Source organism: Excalfactoria chinensis, chromosome 13 (genome assembly GCF_039878825.1).
Source record: "Excalfactoria chinensis isolate bCotChi1 chromosome 13, bCotChi1.hap2, whole genome shotgun sequence".
NCBI lineage: Eukaryota > Metazoa > Chordata > Aves > Galliformes > Phasianidae > Excalfactoria > Excalfactoria chinensis.
Window position 1 is genome coordinate 1,991,971 of NC_092837.1, and position 16,774 is coordinate 2,008,744.

General features: G+C 43.8%; 1 protein-coding gene across 7 annotated transcripts in view; it reads right to left on the reverse strand.

Annotated features, from left to right (window-relative positions):
* FSTL4 (follistatin like 4) overlaps window positions 1–16,774 on the reverse strand; it is a 183,677-nt gene that overhangs the window by 6,066 nt on the left and 160,837 nt on the right. For 4 of the 7 annotated variants that reach the window (XM_072348399.1, XM_072348394.1, XM_072348395.1 and 1 more), the window contains 7 exons: window positions 12,635–12,796; window positions 11,573–11,707; window positions 10,166–10,192; window positions 5,601–5,719; window positions 3,256–3,405; window positions 2,570–2,677; window positions 185–294 (listed from right to left, as the gene is read on the reverse strand). In XM_072348399.1, coding sequence (XP_072204500.1) covers window positions 185–294; window positions 2,570–2,677; window positions 3,256–3,405; window positions 5,601–5,719; window positions 10,166–10,192; window positions 11,573–11,707; window positions 12,635–12,796 — 811 coding nt within the window. The remainder of the gene's footprint in view (window positions 1–184; window positions 295–2,569; window positions 2,678–3,255; window positions 3,406–5,600; window positions 5,720–10,165; window positions 10,193–11,572; window positions 11,708–12,634; window positions 12,797–16,774) is intronic. The other 3 variants (XM_072348398.1, XM_072348396.1, XM_072348397.1) reach the window with 1 other exon arrangement.

A 16,774-nucleotide genomic window follows, 5' to 3' on the forward strand; every position in this document is an offset into this window, starting at 1 on the left:
GTATAACAACCAATGTGCTCAATAATTTCTCCTTTTTTTTGTGTGTGTGTGAAAATGATAAGAAGAGTATTTAGCTCCGCCACACATTTATTAACAGTTGTAAAGTGCTGTAGGGTTGTTTGGCAGATCCCACTAGCAGCGAGCAGTGTGGCAACCGTCGCTATTCATTAAGGTAATTTCTTACCTAACATGATTAATAATAAGATTTGTAGGTGGTATAAAGAAGTCATCCACTCCTTTGAACGGCGTGCGGATAACGTGCTGCTCCTCCCCTGCGCTCGCCTCTGGGATCACCTGCAATAAATACACACAGGGAAGCAGTGACTGAGGCAGAAAGGTAAATACAGATTACACGGTCAAACATGGTACCTTGGCTTTTCCCAAGGATGTGGTAGACTCAAGTTGATTAACGACTTCAAAATCCTGTTTGGTGTAGCTGCCTCGAAAAAGTGGGCTAATAAATAGTATTTGAGGCTTGACATTTGTAAGGCAAGTACACAACTCTGCTTTCATAAGATGTTTATATTGCGAGAAAGAGCAGTCATGCGGGAGCTGAAATAGCATGACAGCACAAAGACCACAATAGTTTATTCCTCACTGTCTAAAATAAACATTTAGTTCATGGTCATATTTATTAATCTCACTTAGGTGCAGAGTGATGATTTACCAGCCTGAAGGCTTAGCCGCTAACTCACAGCACTCAATTATCACTTTGAAGGAGAAGACCTGTCCATCCATCTGCCACACCATGCAGGACTCATGGGCTGTGACTAAGTCCCTTCTCCAGTTCCTCCCATTCTGTCCCCCAGCACAGAGACCTTTCCACTGCCAGAGACTCCTCACCAGACACAGAGAAGCTGCTTTCAATACTTAAAATGTTCTCAAACAGTTTGCTTGGCTCAAGATGACTTCAGTCCATTCATTAGGATACTCTGCCTGTGCAACAGCAGTTGCTGTGAATTTATGGCCACATAATTCATTGAGGAAATGCTAAAGTCTTTCAAGGTTTAGTTCAGGAAGCCGTTCTGGCCACGTCATTTAGATTTCTTCCAATTAAACTGCTCAAGAAAGATGTCTGTTCTTGCACAGTGCTTTCTTGGGGCCACAGACAGCACTGCACATTTCCTTCCCAGCAGCTCATCATGGCCAAACAACAGCATCCCCTCAGTCAGCTTCATGGGCCATGTGACAAACCTCTGACACCCAAGAGCTGGTGGAAATTTAGGCCAGCTTCCACAATAGCATTTTTTGTTAAAATCAATCAATCAATCAATAAATTATGGCATTTCTGCTGGTCTCGTGAATGAACTTCACCAAATGAGCTGCTCGTCACCTTTTGGGAAAGACAGTGGGGAAAAGAACCAAAAAGGATCTGCTGGTGTGGATGCTGATCTCACTCACCACATGCGTAACTGCACTTTATAACGATAACAGAAAGCACTATCAGAGCTGGAGCTTCATAACAAGTTTCCAGCTGTGCAGATGGTGTGTTCTTCTCAATAATCACATGCTTGAGACACCTCTCCTTTAATTACAGAAACCTCTCACAGCTGGATGGAGGAAATTAAGTCAGGGAGAGTAAAGAGAGCCCATTTTGTCTCCTTATACCCCATACAGCGCACTGCAGTCTCCAGGTGAGGTGAGTTGGCAGCTGTGCCTCAAGAACCCTTTTTCCTTTTGCCTCCATTCTGTTTCTGGTGTCTTACCCTGAAAGTGCCCACAGTGCATCCTCTGCATGTGCTGTTTTCGGGTCAGAAAGCACAGACCCCTTCCCCACACTGTTAGGGTATGCTGTTATACAGCCCCAGAAACAGATTTTGTGCTACAGGAAACATTCACCCTTCTTCTGTTGCCTGGAAAGGTTGGGCAGCAAGTGCTGGAAATTTACTACTGCAGAAGGGAACGTCTGGATAGATCAGATCAGGGCTGGTGTTAATTTGTCATATGACATAGAGCAGCAGCAAAACGCCCAATTAGATGCCTACACTTAACACTGCTGTGCCACTGACACGAGATGAACAAATCCCATAGGGCCATACAGAAGAGGAAGCTAATTGGGATGGCCAAGCCCATGTGCACTGCCGTGCCCTGGGAGCCCACAATGGTGCTGAGCACAGGCAGCTCCAGGCAGCAAAAAGCAGAGTCACAGACACAGAACATGTCCCTCAGGTCCTATTTTGCTCTTTATGCCTCTTTCATGCCCTTGAGAGTTCTTTCTATTTTCTTTTTCATTTTATTTTCTGCTTCTTTTATTTTTGGGGGAGAAGACGTGAAGCTGGATTTACAGAACACTTCCAATGACTTCACCTTTTTACTTCATAATACACAGCTTTCTGAAGCAATGAACAAACTACCTCCCGTGCTATGGCCTTGCATTTTACTCCAAGAAGAATGTCACTGTGCCACCACCACTGGGAAAGAATAAAAGGCAGGGGGAAGCAACAAAATAAACAGAGTTTAAGGAAAACAAGAAACCATTTAGTGCATAGGCAGAAAACATGGACTTCTACATTAAAAGCTGTTAATTACTCGCAAGCAGCCCACCATGCTCAGTGAGGGAAAGACTTACCTGCAGTGTTGGTGATGAGCGCTGCATGTCACCCCAGCTGAGCACCCACACCTGGTCGTGGGATTTGTCATAATGCAGTTTGGTTGGCAATGGGTCCACATCCACAGACTTAAAAAAATAATAATAATTAAAAAACAGGAGGTGATCCATGTTTACACAGTGACACAAATGTCCCCAGGCACAAGGCAGTCACAGCAGTTCACTGCTGACATTCCCATGTACCACAGCTACACTCATTTGTAAGCTTTATACGATTACCTTTAAATCAATCTGGGGATCAGCAGCAGCTCCAGCAACAGAAAAGCTGGCTGCTCGGCTCCATTCTCTGGCTGCACATCCTGCTCTGTTCCTCACAGCCAGCAGCTCAGGGGCCAACCCCAGCCACACCTGCATCAGCTCCTTCTTCCTGACCTGCTCCGAATGGTGAAGGAGCACCATTTTACCAGGGTAGCTGCAAACCCAACTGCAGATGTAGCCCTGAGATGATGATCAGCAGCTCATAAGGGATTCTTTCCCTGGCAGTGTGGTTTCAGAACAGCCAATAACGCAGTGTGACCCCATGGGTGAAAACAACAGGCGCAGCATCATGCAGAGCAATGTCTGATCCACCAGGCAGAAACCTACTTTTGTTTTCCCACAGCAAAGTCTTTTGCCATCAGTGAATAAAGAGCTCCCCTTGTAGGTACCTGCACGGCTTTCTGTGTCTGGATATCGATGATCATTACTCTGTTCTGCTTAGGCTGTGTCACATAGATGTACTTGTCTCGGACATTGACTGCAGAGGCCCAGAGGCAGGACTGAGTTCCTTCCCCTTCCACTCTGGGACAGATCTCCTCCTGTGGAAACAAAAAAGAGGAAAAGCAGCTTAATTTCTGCAAGTTCAGAGTCTGGAGCAGTATGAAGTTTGGCTTTGAAAACCGCAGAAAACATTTCCATGGGGTTTCGGGATGGCTTTTTATATTATTATTTTATTTCCTTTCTTGGATAACGTAAAATAATTACTCGGCGCGGCACTGCGCTGCAGCCTGGCTCTGCCCCAGGACATCATGCAGCCAGACCTCTGGCAGACACACACTGCATTTAAATGATGATGTTGTCTGTGGATCTGTGTTTTGAAGGACACCCTGGTTTATCGAGGCTAGCAGTGCTGTCAGCATTTATATTAACTAAATCACAGCTTCATATTTTTTCATACATTCTTCATTTTCAGCTCAGAAGAGCCCACTCCGTGATGGCTGTGAACAAAGACATGGGAGCAAAGCAGGCAGGGTCCCATCGGATGTGGCTCTGACATACATAGAAACTTCCCCTGTTCCAAAGGAACCAAATTCTGATGCCTTGGACCAAACCCTGATCTCAGCTGCCTCATGCCCTATTTTGTTGTGGATCTTCCTTTTTTAAGCCTTGTGCAAAATCTGTACTAGCTTCTGTGGGAGCTTGCTGGGACCCCAAGCAGGAAAAGCGATGCATGATCTCACCACAATCTTTTTCCTTCTCCTGACTTTCTCTTCTGCTGAGATACACTATAGGAACAAGCATTCGTGTTGGCCCCGGCTGTGATGTGGAAAGGATAAACCAAAGGGAACATGTACAACAGCACAAGTGTTGGGTTTAAATCCTGTCAGCAGAGCAGCTGGGTCACTTTAAATGATAGCACTGCCCCTAGGGGGTAAGTAAATGGAGCAGCAGAGCTTGTTCAGTGCAAGAGGCTGCAGAAACAAAAGCAAGCCACCACCAAGTCTGTGTCAGAGCACTGAGTGGGGATACAGAGATTGCACCTGCAAGCAACACAGCCCTGTCAAGAACTTGCTGGAGGACACATGCAAGGGATGATGTGATACTGCAGCAAGGTACAGCATGGTGCAAAGGCAGCAAACAGGCTCTGGACTGCCCTCCTCATCCCCAGCAGTACTGGGAGCTCCTCAGCCACAGAACCCACCCCACCAAGGAGAGGTCAACCCCAGCTTTCTGCTGCACTGCTTTGCTGCACTTCTAATAGCAAACAAGCTAAAAGTTCCTACGCTTTTAGTGTAGGAACCCACCTAAAACTGTGAGATAATATCAACATCCACATGGCAAACACTCAAGATGCTGAAAGGGAAAAAAGAAAAGCCAGACCTCCCTTCAGCGTGGCAAAGGGCCCTATGATATCTGCAGGAAATGCTGAGAGGTCTCTGTAAGGCAGCCAAATAATGGTGATAAAAATCCCTTCCATGCCCACTGTGCTGACATTCTCTCTCTAAGAAGTGCCCTCTCACCACAGTGCTTTGCACACTGTTTCTCCAGAACCACCCCTTCGATATTTACAGCTCTTTGAAAAGGCAACACAGGGTGTGTACACCTGTCTGCAGTAACAGCTGAAGTGTGGGTTAATATTATTAAGTTTATGCTAAGGGTCAGTCCTGGGGTGAGCATCGGTGGGTTTCCACTAAAGTTTATCAATACGTCAGTGGAGAAAAAACAACAAACCCAAATTAACCTATTGCCAACCACAAACATATGAGACTTGAACACCGAATGCAGACACACAAGATGATGGTGACCCACAGCAGCAGTGCCTGACCTGGCCTGCAGGGCTCACAACCATGATATTCCCTGTTATTCTACCAAGAACTGAAAGCAAGGCTGAGCCCTTTTCTTCAGAAAGGAACCACATGCTCAGCTCCCTCCATTAATTGGGTCTTCCCATAAAACTAAGCAAAGGAGTGATTAAGAAAGCATCTCTTAAGCCTGTCCCTTTAGGAGGTGCAATAGTTCACAATGTGTTTCTGTGCAGTACGCACACACAAGTCACTGGGATCACTTGGCCTCCTGGAAGCCATCCTCTCCACATCCCTCCTTGCCTCCCTGCTTTGCTTTAATTTAGGAAATAGATCCCACACTTCTCCCACGTGGAGGACCCTTAATTTTCAAGAGGAGATGAGGCACCCCGGGGATGCCACGTGAAGCCCACCAAGCTCCAACCTTTGAGGCAATAACAACCTTTTGAGAGACTAAGAAACATTTCCCAGCTGCCAGCTGCAGGACTTACATAACTGGAGAAGATCCTCTCCTCGGGCCTGATGTGCCTCCGGATTTCACATTCGTTTGGCTGAAGGACTGTGATCCCATCATCAGAAAAGACGTAGAACATATTCCCAACGCTCAGGCCTGGAAGGGAAATAAAGCAAAAGAAGCAGAATTTTTTCTGTATGTATCCTCCCCCAACAAAAACCGCCTTACATAAAAGTCGGTCATTCGGATGCAGTCGGTGCATTCACAAAATCAAATTTCATGTCACAACGAGGGCTTCAAGGAGTGCAGAGGTACAGACACCTTCAAAAATGCATTGCCTTGGTGGCTGCAGCCGTGCACGAACGTCACCACTCAGCTCTACGTGGATATAGGCAGCGGGATGTGGGTCGCACAGCCCCTTCACGACACTGCAGCCAACTCAGATGGTGGCTCTGTTTCATTAATAGTTCCGAGTTCGTTAGTAGAGTTTGCTAAAAATTCGACAACTTAGAAATTCTAGCGGAAATTAATCCGGGGGTTGTCCTATCACAGTTAACTTCTCACACCATGCAAAATGCACGCACTTAAAGGCTGTCCACAAATAAAAACCTCTACTTGCTCAAACTCGACGATAGCCACCAAAGCAAATGCATTTTTGAAACGTTGCGAACTGTAATTCACAAATGTGGAGTACTTCAGCATTGCAATAGCACTCGTTTATCCACAACGGGGGCATTCCAGGAGCTTTGGGGAGCTGCCTGTCACTGCTTTGCTGTTAGGTCACGCTTTCTCATTTCCGCCATGCAGAAATGTTGTGAACCGCTGACAATTTAGTCCTTCAGCTACATGCAGTTGCAGGAATGTGCATCTTTAAGAAATGGTTGGGATCTTTTCCAACACTTGAGTTCAAAAGATCCAGGCCTCATTTCTTTTTTTCTGTTTCTTAAATTACTTTGGGTACCATCACCAATAAACGTTTGCGATGACCGCTGTCACCCCCAGTGATGTTGATAGTGTACTTATCTGCCAACAGTGTGCTGATAATTTGTAATTTCCTGTTAATTATATTTTAAGCGTGGAGAAATAAGTTCTATGGATCTGAACATCACAGTGCCTTCAGCTGGGCCTGTGGTGGCAGCTGCCTACAGAGTTTCTCACTTCTCTCAGAGGTGGATTGCAGGATTGAGGCAAATCATAGCAAAACTTCACAGTATATACAAGCATAATTTGGATAAATGGCTTTTTTGGAGAATTTCATTGAGTTTAGTGATGCTAGGAGGGTTTTTTAAGTCAAAAAACCCCTCTATTAGTGCCAAATAAGTGGCTTCAGAGTACAACTTCTCAGCATCAGCTGCTTGCTGTTTGGACAGTGTTGAAGCTGAGTCTCTCTACAACACAGCACGGAAACACCCTGGTTTGGGCACCGGGAGTTGGGACCCTCAGATGTGATACCACAAAAGGGATCATGCACAGAGAAAAAAGGCACTGAACTCCCATTGACAACTAAGTTACCTTATTGACTGAGGGCTCATTTTCTGAGTATAATGTTAAAGCATTTTCACTGGGGCATTTTGGACCAAAACCTGCACTCGCAGCATGCACACAGCTCCCACCTGCTGCAATGGGATTTGAGTGAACACATCAGAGGGCACAGCTTGGCCCCACCTGGAATGAGTGCACACACTTCCATGAGGAAAAGGTTTTAATCCTAACAAGTGGAAACAGGCAGGCAACAAACTATGACCATTGTGAAGATGCTCATCGTTACTTTCATGCACGATAGCAGCGTGGTTATCTGATGCTCCAAATACAATGAGTGTGTATTTCAGAATTAAGGCCTTGATTTGTCACAAAATTACTTTTCTAACGATTTCACCTCAGTAGGCTTTGACTGGGCAAGTCCCACCACTTATTTTGGAATAAAACAAGTGCAAGTTTTCCTGGTGACTGGACACCACTTCCTAATAGCATCGAGGTACACTGAGGGTGCACCCTTGTCAGAGCTTATGGAATGAAATCAACACGCTTCTGCACTCGGTAATAACCTTCACACTGATTTTTAAACAAAGCAGGCTTTTTGCTAGGCAGACTAAGCATTCTGCTGCAACTTGAAAGGATTACCAATTTGCCAAGTCTCGGTTGGGGTATAAACATGAACATGTCCTCTCTGGGGCACCTTCTGGCTTAAATGATGCTAACAGTAAGAGCTCTCCTTATTTAAGGAATAGAGTTCCACCTAAGATGGGTGAATTTGTCACTGGGGAATACTCTCCTCTGATCCAGTATGTGCATAATTCTCCTCAGTTCAATCTAAATGCTTGGAAGTATTTTAGAACTTACATAAGGTAACTAAAAGGCTTTCAGCTTTTTAAGTGCATTGCCTTTATGTAACTGATGGCTGCCTGCTGGCATGATAGGCTCCTGTTATCCAGGAATAAAGAAAGCAACACGCACTGCAAAAATGATCGCTGGCATGAAAACAAATCTCTGCTTTACATTTGGGGTATTCATAACTTTTTATGCACAAAAACTAAGAACTTGCTTGCATACTGAATAAATATTGCATGAGCTTCCAGTCTCATGTTTAACTGGCAGGTCATGTACGTGTGCTCACTTCTGGAGCTTTCCTTGCATGTGGTCTATGAAAGGTGTTGAGGACAGACTGATAGACCGACTTCAAGGGACCAACTACTTGTGATACAACTCTGACCTGCAGCAAAAGCTTGCTCTATGCAGTGCTCTGAGTGGGATCTTCCCAAGGGCTTTAGCTGACACAGGCATCATGCCGTGAGGATGTGACCATTTAAAAGGAGCTCAAGTCTATCAACTCATCTGTTAATACTTCCCCTTGCTTACACAGACACTTTCATTTTAACAGAATTGATGGAATATGTTAAAATGCAAAAACAGACACCATTCCTCCCTCCTGGCTTTATCCGAGCAACATTTCACATGCTGAATTCCATTCAGTGGATCCTTTGCTGGAATGGAGGTATGGAACAAATGTAGTGGGGAATAAACCTCCTTTAAAGATGCTCAATTGCTTAGGAACATCAACACTAAATCTGCCCTCAAAGCCTGTGTTTTCCATGTGAACTGCTCATAATTTATTAAAAATGAGCAAGGTTGATAAGCATTAAGTCCAAATTGTTAAGTAAAATTATACTAAGGGTTTTTGCAACCAACTTTTTAGTTTTCTTTGAGCATTGCTATGCTTCTACGCCTGATAGGGTTATCCAACTACCTTCTTTAAAGAGGACCACAAGGGATGATTAGAAGCACTAAGATTTAACTTCTAAGCAGAAGGGAAATCGCAGTTCTTAGTGCCTGGAATGCCACTTTAAGTATAAAGGCACTCTTTGTGGCCATGCATCAGGCACCTGCAGGTGGCATATCTGGGGATAAAAGCTGAAGAGCTGTGTCATATGACCTCCAGCTGGCTGCACTGGGTGGGTGCACATACCTGCACTGTCAGTAGGACCTCAGGTGCACACGGGGACAGCACTGGTCACTGAGGGCTGGCACTTTCCTTCTGCTCCCAAAACCATCTGAGCAAATCAGAGTTCCAAGCCAACGCATGGAGCACAGCTCTCATTTAGGTAGATGAAGATGTTCCTTATGAAATGGTCTTCAAGGCCCTTTCCTAAGCAATCCCCTGGATGGAAGGGTGTTAGCAGCAGGCAGCTCTGATGTGCACAGAGATCTCCATGGGCTGGAAGGGCTGCAAGGTCCTGGCTTCCCCATGTGCATGTGGCAGACCTAAGCAGCAGCTTATGCCTGCACTCCTTGAGCAATGCAAGAGCCTTCTACCTGCAGGATGCCCACTGTGGGCATCTCACTGTGTGTTTTAGAAGCATTCACAGTACTAGTGCATACGAAATCAAATCAGTTCTGACTTCAGGTGCCTCCACAGTATATTTGAGTCAATTAGCTGTTTAGGATGCTTTGCTTCTCATTTAGCTTCCAAGATACGCAGATGTTGACCTTGTGCAGGGCACGCTATAAATTTAATCAAACTGAAGATCTTAACTGCCAATTAAAACAAGGAGAAACGGGGCAACCTTTACCCTGCATCGATTTAAAGGACAGAGGGAAGTAAAACTTGAGGGATTTTTTTCTGCTTAACAGACAAGAACACAATTTTGTTGCTCACCTAGTAAACATCAATACATGCTACTGAGGAGAAAGGGCTTGAATTGTTTGCTTACAAATGCAGTGTATTGAATTTATGCCTTACTTGTTCGATTATGGTAATTTGGGAGCACTTCTGACACTTGTGTAATTGTTAATGTAGCTTGAGAATCTCAGGCTACTTGCTTTGGTGGCAGTTTCTATAAAAATCCACATTTTTATGTATTTTCTTTTTATCAATTATTATTTCATGGTGGGAAAACATAAGAAGCTATCAGCAGGATTGATATCGCTGGAGCAATACCTTTCAATTTAATACTTTATTAGCTTTTAAACTTCTGCTCTGTACGTAATCTGGTAACTGCAAACACTGGCAGAGTTAGTGGCAGGTCAGTGGAGAATGGCCCATCATGGAATTACTAAAGCAGACAAGCACATTATCACTACGACAAAAGAACTTTACTGCAGTACCTTCCTCTCGCCACAGTATGTTTGCAACTGCAGCATCAGAAAATTGGGGAAGCCAGAAAATAATCAAGGAAAAGAAAAAAACAAACAAACAAACAACAAAGCAATGTCAAAATTGTCATCGTAGCAAGTAACGGAATTAATATTCACGTTTAAATGAACTGTTTAGCTTGTGAAAAGTCCGTAACATTCATCCCAACACAACAAACCATCAGGACAGGCACTTATTTCAAAACACATCTGCTCTGCTTAGAGGCAATTCTGAAGCTACGACACGGGCAAAATCCTTACTGACAGGAAGACAACTTCAGCCTGTGCAAAGATCAAAGCCTTACAGAACTGAAGATGCCATCTCCAAATGTAACTGGAGGTACAGAACAGGCTGTGACTTTGCTACAGTCCCAGTGAGCACACACGACATCTTTCAAAAGCCAGAGATGGGCAGTTATGGCAGCTACACGCTTTGCAGCATTTCTTCTCTGAATTTCATGTGAGAGCTGCATTTTCTTTTAGGATTCAGACCCTACATCTACATTTGAATTTCTATTTAGGATACATCCAATTATTTCTCAACATACTGTAATTTTCCTTGCTCAAGTATTCATGATATTAACAAGAGTACATAAATCTGTTTAATGAGGAAAGGAATATATTTCCCGAAGAATTGCCAGGAGAATGCATATTTATGGCCAACTTCTGTATTAACAGCCAGAAAATAGCAAAAATCACATTTGCACTCAGACTTTTAGTATCACCAGCAACCCAAGCAATCTCCCAGGTAGTTAAGGCAGCAGAATTAGGAAGGCTCGGGCCTCTGTGAGCTTTTCCACAGGGACAACTAATCACCTCCTTCATTAATTGTGTTTTGGGGACAGCGCAGACAAGGTAACAGTGCCACACTCCAGTGGGAGATACGCAGCTAGGAGTTGCTGCGAGAACATTCATCTCTGAAGTGGAAGATAATTTCATGCCAAGGGAAACCTATTTTACTAGTTAGAGATGTAAAGAAAGACAAAATATATAATCCAATCAGAACACCTTTCAAGCATCTAAATATTTGAGAAATTCAACTTTCAGCTGGCTGAAAAGGTCTCGTACAGAAGACAATAAAATGTTATTTCTGAAACTGTATCTTGTTCCACAAAATATGACACCTTGATCTAAAAATACTGCCAGTTCATTACTTCGGTCAAGTTGCTACCCATATCAGCACAATTCTGGCATATGAAAGGCATCGTGGTCCTGCACAAGTGGCTTTTTACCTTCCCCACACAATTCCTTCTCAAAACCAATCCTTACGAGTCAGAGCCCCACGTAATGCATGCAATGGATTAAATTCTTACATTGCATGTGCGCTATCTCACTTCAAATATGCCTTAAAGAAAGAAATATGTGGTAAATGAAGCTTACGGGTCTTTCTTGCGGAATCTTCTATGAAAAGTGAAGATATGTCCTCATCCACTCCCACTTCATTCTTAGCAATGCAGGTATAGGCACCAGTGTCTTCATACCGAACGCTGCTGATGTGGAGCTCACTCCCGTTTGCTGCAAGAGAGATACCCATGAGCAGAGCTCCTGATCGCTGCTATCTGGCTCCATCCCAGCATGGTGCTCCCACTCCCTCAGTAGCAGCTTTGGGGGAACTCTTATGAGAGCTGGCGTGGTGCTTCTGTCCGTCAACACAGACAAATTTTGTGCCAGAAATGAACAAAGATAAATCCCAAGGGTAGACAGTCAGGTAAAGGTATGCCTTGTTAGCTATCCTTTGGTTCAGCAGAACAACAGAATCACATGGACTTTGGAAATGGTTCTTCACCACATCACCAAACAGGTTTGGAAGAGGTCTCTCTAAACTCCTCCTATCGTTCTGATTTCCCAAGTGGGATCATTGTCCAAAATCTTTTTGAGACATTGCTCACAAGGCAAGGGTAGCTGTGCTGCCAGTGCTGGTGGAGGGCTGCAATGCGCCACGGCACAGTGTAGACAGTAAGGAGCTGGTCCTTAATAGTATGGCAACTCACAAAGAAATATGATTGTTTTTCATTGGGTCTGTTACATCCCAATTTGCAATACAGGGGCCAAAGAAGGTGGCTGAGAGAAGACATGCAGATTCTCAGCACAATTGCACGCTGCATAGTCCTTATGCCCGAACAAACTATGTAATGCCTCAGACCCGAACAAACCATTTAATGCACTGTTCCTCTGATGTGCAAAGACGTACGCAGGAGGAAAGGCAGCGAGAATCAGGAGCAGTGTCTTTTAACAGAGCACTGTTACCACTTACATCAATCAATACTGTATTTCCCGAGAAATTCACCGGAGAAAAAGATAAGAAGAAGAACAGGGGGTTTGTAACACCATTTTCAACAACCGTGGCTTAGTGAAAGTACAAGAACTTCCATCTTAAAGTGCAAAATAATCCTCTGTAATCCCCATCTACAATACTTTAATTAACCACAATTCTGTTCTTACCTAGGAGCGTGAGCTGTTTGGATAGTTTTGGCATGATATCCATGCCGTTCTTCAGCCAGGTGATTCGGGGATTAGGGATGCCTTCGGCGTGGCACTTGAGGCTGGCTGACACGCCGGGCTCCTGCGCCTGCGTCTCCGGGTAGACGCGGATCACCGGCGGCACTGTGGGGACATGGAATGGAGATGCTGAGCTCAGCCCATGGCTCTCAGCTCAAGGCTACAGCCCAGCTTGGAGCAGAACATGGGAAATAAAGAAGAGAACAAACCAATAATGCAACGCCAGGAAACAACTTGGATGCTGGATGTGGTATTTAGGCCCCTCTGGTTTGCCTTCGCTAAACGACTGATTGAGCATTAGTGAAGTTGGATTAACACCTAAGCAAGGTACTCATACAGTGAAAAATTAAAGTTTAAATTCTATTGAATCCTTTTAAGGGAGGATTTTGGGCCCTGCCCATTATTTTGCTATTAAACAGACCATGATTCAACACTTTAAATAAATATGCGTAAGAAAATACCCTATATATTTACTACCTGTTATTCTAAACAAATATAGTGTTAATTATTTATATTTCTGAGAGACTTTCAAACTGTGACTTACCTTGTTTCGGGAAGCTGCCTCCGAACCATTTAATACACTAAATTGGCAGAACGACCAATTATATTACCATTTCAGACAAGTCCATTGATTTTCAATCATGCTGCTTTACTGCTCAAACCAACCAGACTTAATACTTCTCATTAACTATTTCTTAACAATACTCTCACGTTCTCTCCACAGTGCTCCTCCTGGCACTCCCAGGGCACACATATTCCAGAATTACACTGATTAGAACTTTTCTGTGATAAAATTTGGGGGAGAACAGAAAGGCCAGGACCCTCCAAGTTAACAGTGCTGATGGTGGTCTTGACCTGCTCTGCTCTATAATTGAGTGGACAGCTTTGAGCCATTCAGAGGGGTTGGCAGAGGGTCAAGGAGAATGTGAGTGTGGATGGAGGGCAATGCAAAGCCAGAATGAGTCAACAACGAACTAATGTTTTCCAGTGGAAGTTTAAAGTACCTAACTCCCTACTGTGCTTTTACGTAGCCCATCGTTAGGCTACAGGACTGACAAAATTAAATGCACTCAACAGTTGCTTTAGAATAAAATGAAATCTGTGCTTGCAGCATGCTATATATCCATATATCCATCTGGGGATAGTTTGAATAATTACACTCACTAGCACACACTTTACATCTTTCTATTTCTGTTTTTTTATGAGCCTTACCAGAGAGAGACGTATTTTACCCCTGTCTAACCTACCAGCTGCTTAAAAAAAGCACTGAGTCATCACCTCTGGTTAATACTCGGAATGAAATCAGCCATGACAGAAAGCCCTCAAGTCTACTTGTTTTTATAGCTTTAAAAGAGAGGGATTGTTCAAGTGTAATCTGAGAGGAAACGCCTGGAGGCAACTGGGAAGCAAAAAGAAAATGAGGACATTTAGCAAAGGCATGTCTTTAAATCCCACTTCTGCAATGGCCATGTGGAGTTACTTCCTTTTCTTCCACTCCCTTTGCTTACAAAGCAAAGGAAATGTGCTGTAAGAAGCACGGCAGTCAGTACAGCACTGCATGAGAGCTTTTTAATCAGGAGGATACCAAAAAGTCAAGACTTTTATTTTTTAATTTCTAAATAAAAACACTCACTGTTGGTTTTGTTTTACCTTCTCTTTCTGCCATTACTGTCAGGACTGATGCTCCTCCTGACTTCAGGAGGTGCCCAATGGAGTGGGAGAAGAGCAGAGAAAGCTCTGCAGCCAGAATAGCTGGAGCTGCTCTGTGCATCAATATGAGATGCAGCATCCATGTGGTTTGGGTAAATAAGACTGAGTTGGGAGCACCTGATTCCTGCTGTACCTTGGAAAGTTAATTTCAGTTTCTATGAGCAAATATCTCCAGGTACTGCAAGAAATTCATTTTCATCCACTTTGACAGAATTGTACAAAGTCCTGCAGCCAACGCCAGTTTCACATAAGACCTGTTTGCTATTAAGAGCATTTTTAGAACTAATTTAGGACTGAGGTCCACTGAAAGCCTACATAATTTACTGAGGTTCAGAGATGAATCACAGAATAACCAAGGTTGGAAAATACCTCCAAGATCATCCAGTCCAGCCATCCAGCCACCACCACCATTCCCCCATTAAGCCATGCTCCTCGGTACAACAGCAAGCACATGGTTTGTCTTCTAGAAAAACCTCATTAAGAAGAATCTCACAAGACTTGAACCAGTGAGATTCTCAAACCCTGGTGAAGCTAAATGGTGCTCAGTGCTCCAGAGAGCTTCCCTAGCTCTCCAGAAGGAACTCATATTGCACAGCATAGCTCGGGTGTCCCAGATACTGCATCAACATTCTGGGTGAAAACTGGCTGAACTTGAAAGTACAGCAAGGTGTGCATCTTTTCAATAGTGATTACTAGGGAGACTGCTTGTTTACACCTTGCAAAAAATGCATTGCAGCTCTGTTGTTGCTTTCTTATCATTCTCCTGCTCCTTTCATTTTAAAACTTTTTATTTCTCCTTACTTGTCTTGCATAATTCATTGCACAGGTAAATTACTGCATGCAACTGCCTTGCGATAACAGCAAACTGCAGAATGCATTTTTATTGTCCTTGTTACAAATTAATACATTCCAAGTAAGCACATTTTACTTTAAACTTGCAAAGATTTCAGCTCCAGACTTTGGAATATATGGATTACCCTTTGCTATTTCCCTTGGTGAATATATATCTTTACTAACCATTACAGTGCCTGCAGCCAAAGGCAATATAAAAAGGCTATTATCTTAAGCAAAGTTGGAAGGAAAAAAAAACAGGCACTCGAACAAGTAGGAGATTAGGTGGGTTGCCTATTACTGCATACTGAGTAGTCCCTTCCTTACAGTTCCTTGCAGTAAAACAGCTCAGGTGATACAGCACACGGTGGGTACAAATAGCACTATCAGGCCCTAAAGACACACACACTGCTGCTGCTGCACCCATATACTGCAGTGGTTATTTAAATTAATACATTAATCATTCACTTCAGATGGTTTAATCTTCCCATTTATGATTTGAAAGGAGTTTGCAGCGTTACATATTTTCTCTTGAAATGCCACATGAACAAAAGCTGGGTTTGAAACATCTCTGTTATTCGAAAACTTGTCCTATTGGACATTGGGCTGAAGATTGAATTACTTTTTTTTCCAACTGGTTTCAAGGAATACAATATTCTGATTTATGCTGATGTTTTGCAGAGTGCAAGGATGAAGGAAAACGAGGCCTCACACTCAGCAGTCTCTTGCTTTGCAAACTATCAATTTTCATAGTTGATTACAATTTTATGAGATCCTTTATCCTCACCAACTCTTTTTCCTCTTGAAAGTGATAAATGGCCTTTCCTCCCTACAGTCGGTGCACGCTGAACACATTTCCCAAGCAATATCCATACACAGGAAAGAACATAATTTGCCTACTGCTCTTCACTTTTCCTGATCAGCACCCAAGATGAATTTTTCATTCTTAAACTCAGTGCTGCCTTTCAACGGGTTTGTTTCTTCCACACACACGATGGGCCACAGCTATAAACGCACTGACTTGCATGTTATAACTGCTGGGAACGCTAAGATCAATGAGCCCACTCTAAAGGTACCCCACCACGTGTTACATGTGCTTTGTGCCTCGTGCCCAGAAGACACCAGCCAATGGTTTGGGCCAACTATGTGGTGTGCTTCACGTTTTCTGCTTAGCAGCGCTCTCACCTCAGTTTGTCCACAGGAACCTCTGGGTCTGCCTGTGTTATTTGTGGGATCCCAGAAGAGCTGAGCAAGTCCTGATGAATATTGCACACGAAGCACTGCTTCCTGTAGCCCTGTGCTAAAGGTTCTGATAAATATTTCAGTGGGTTTGCTCAGATGTTTGCACAGGAGCACCAGGACAGCACTGTTCGGATAGCTGCCCAGGCAGGTACCTCAGAGGCCCAACAACTGCATGTTTCACCTGATACTACATGCTTAGATGTAGCTACAAGGGAAGCATTGCATGGCAGTGAGCAGTTTGAGCAAAACCATTTTTTTCCCCCCACTTCAGCTAGGTCAGAAAGAAAAGCATGCAAAGAG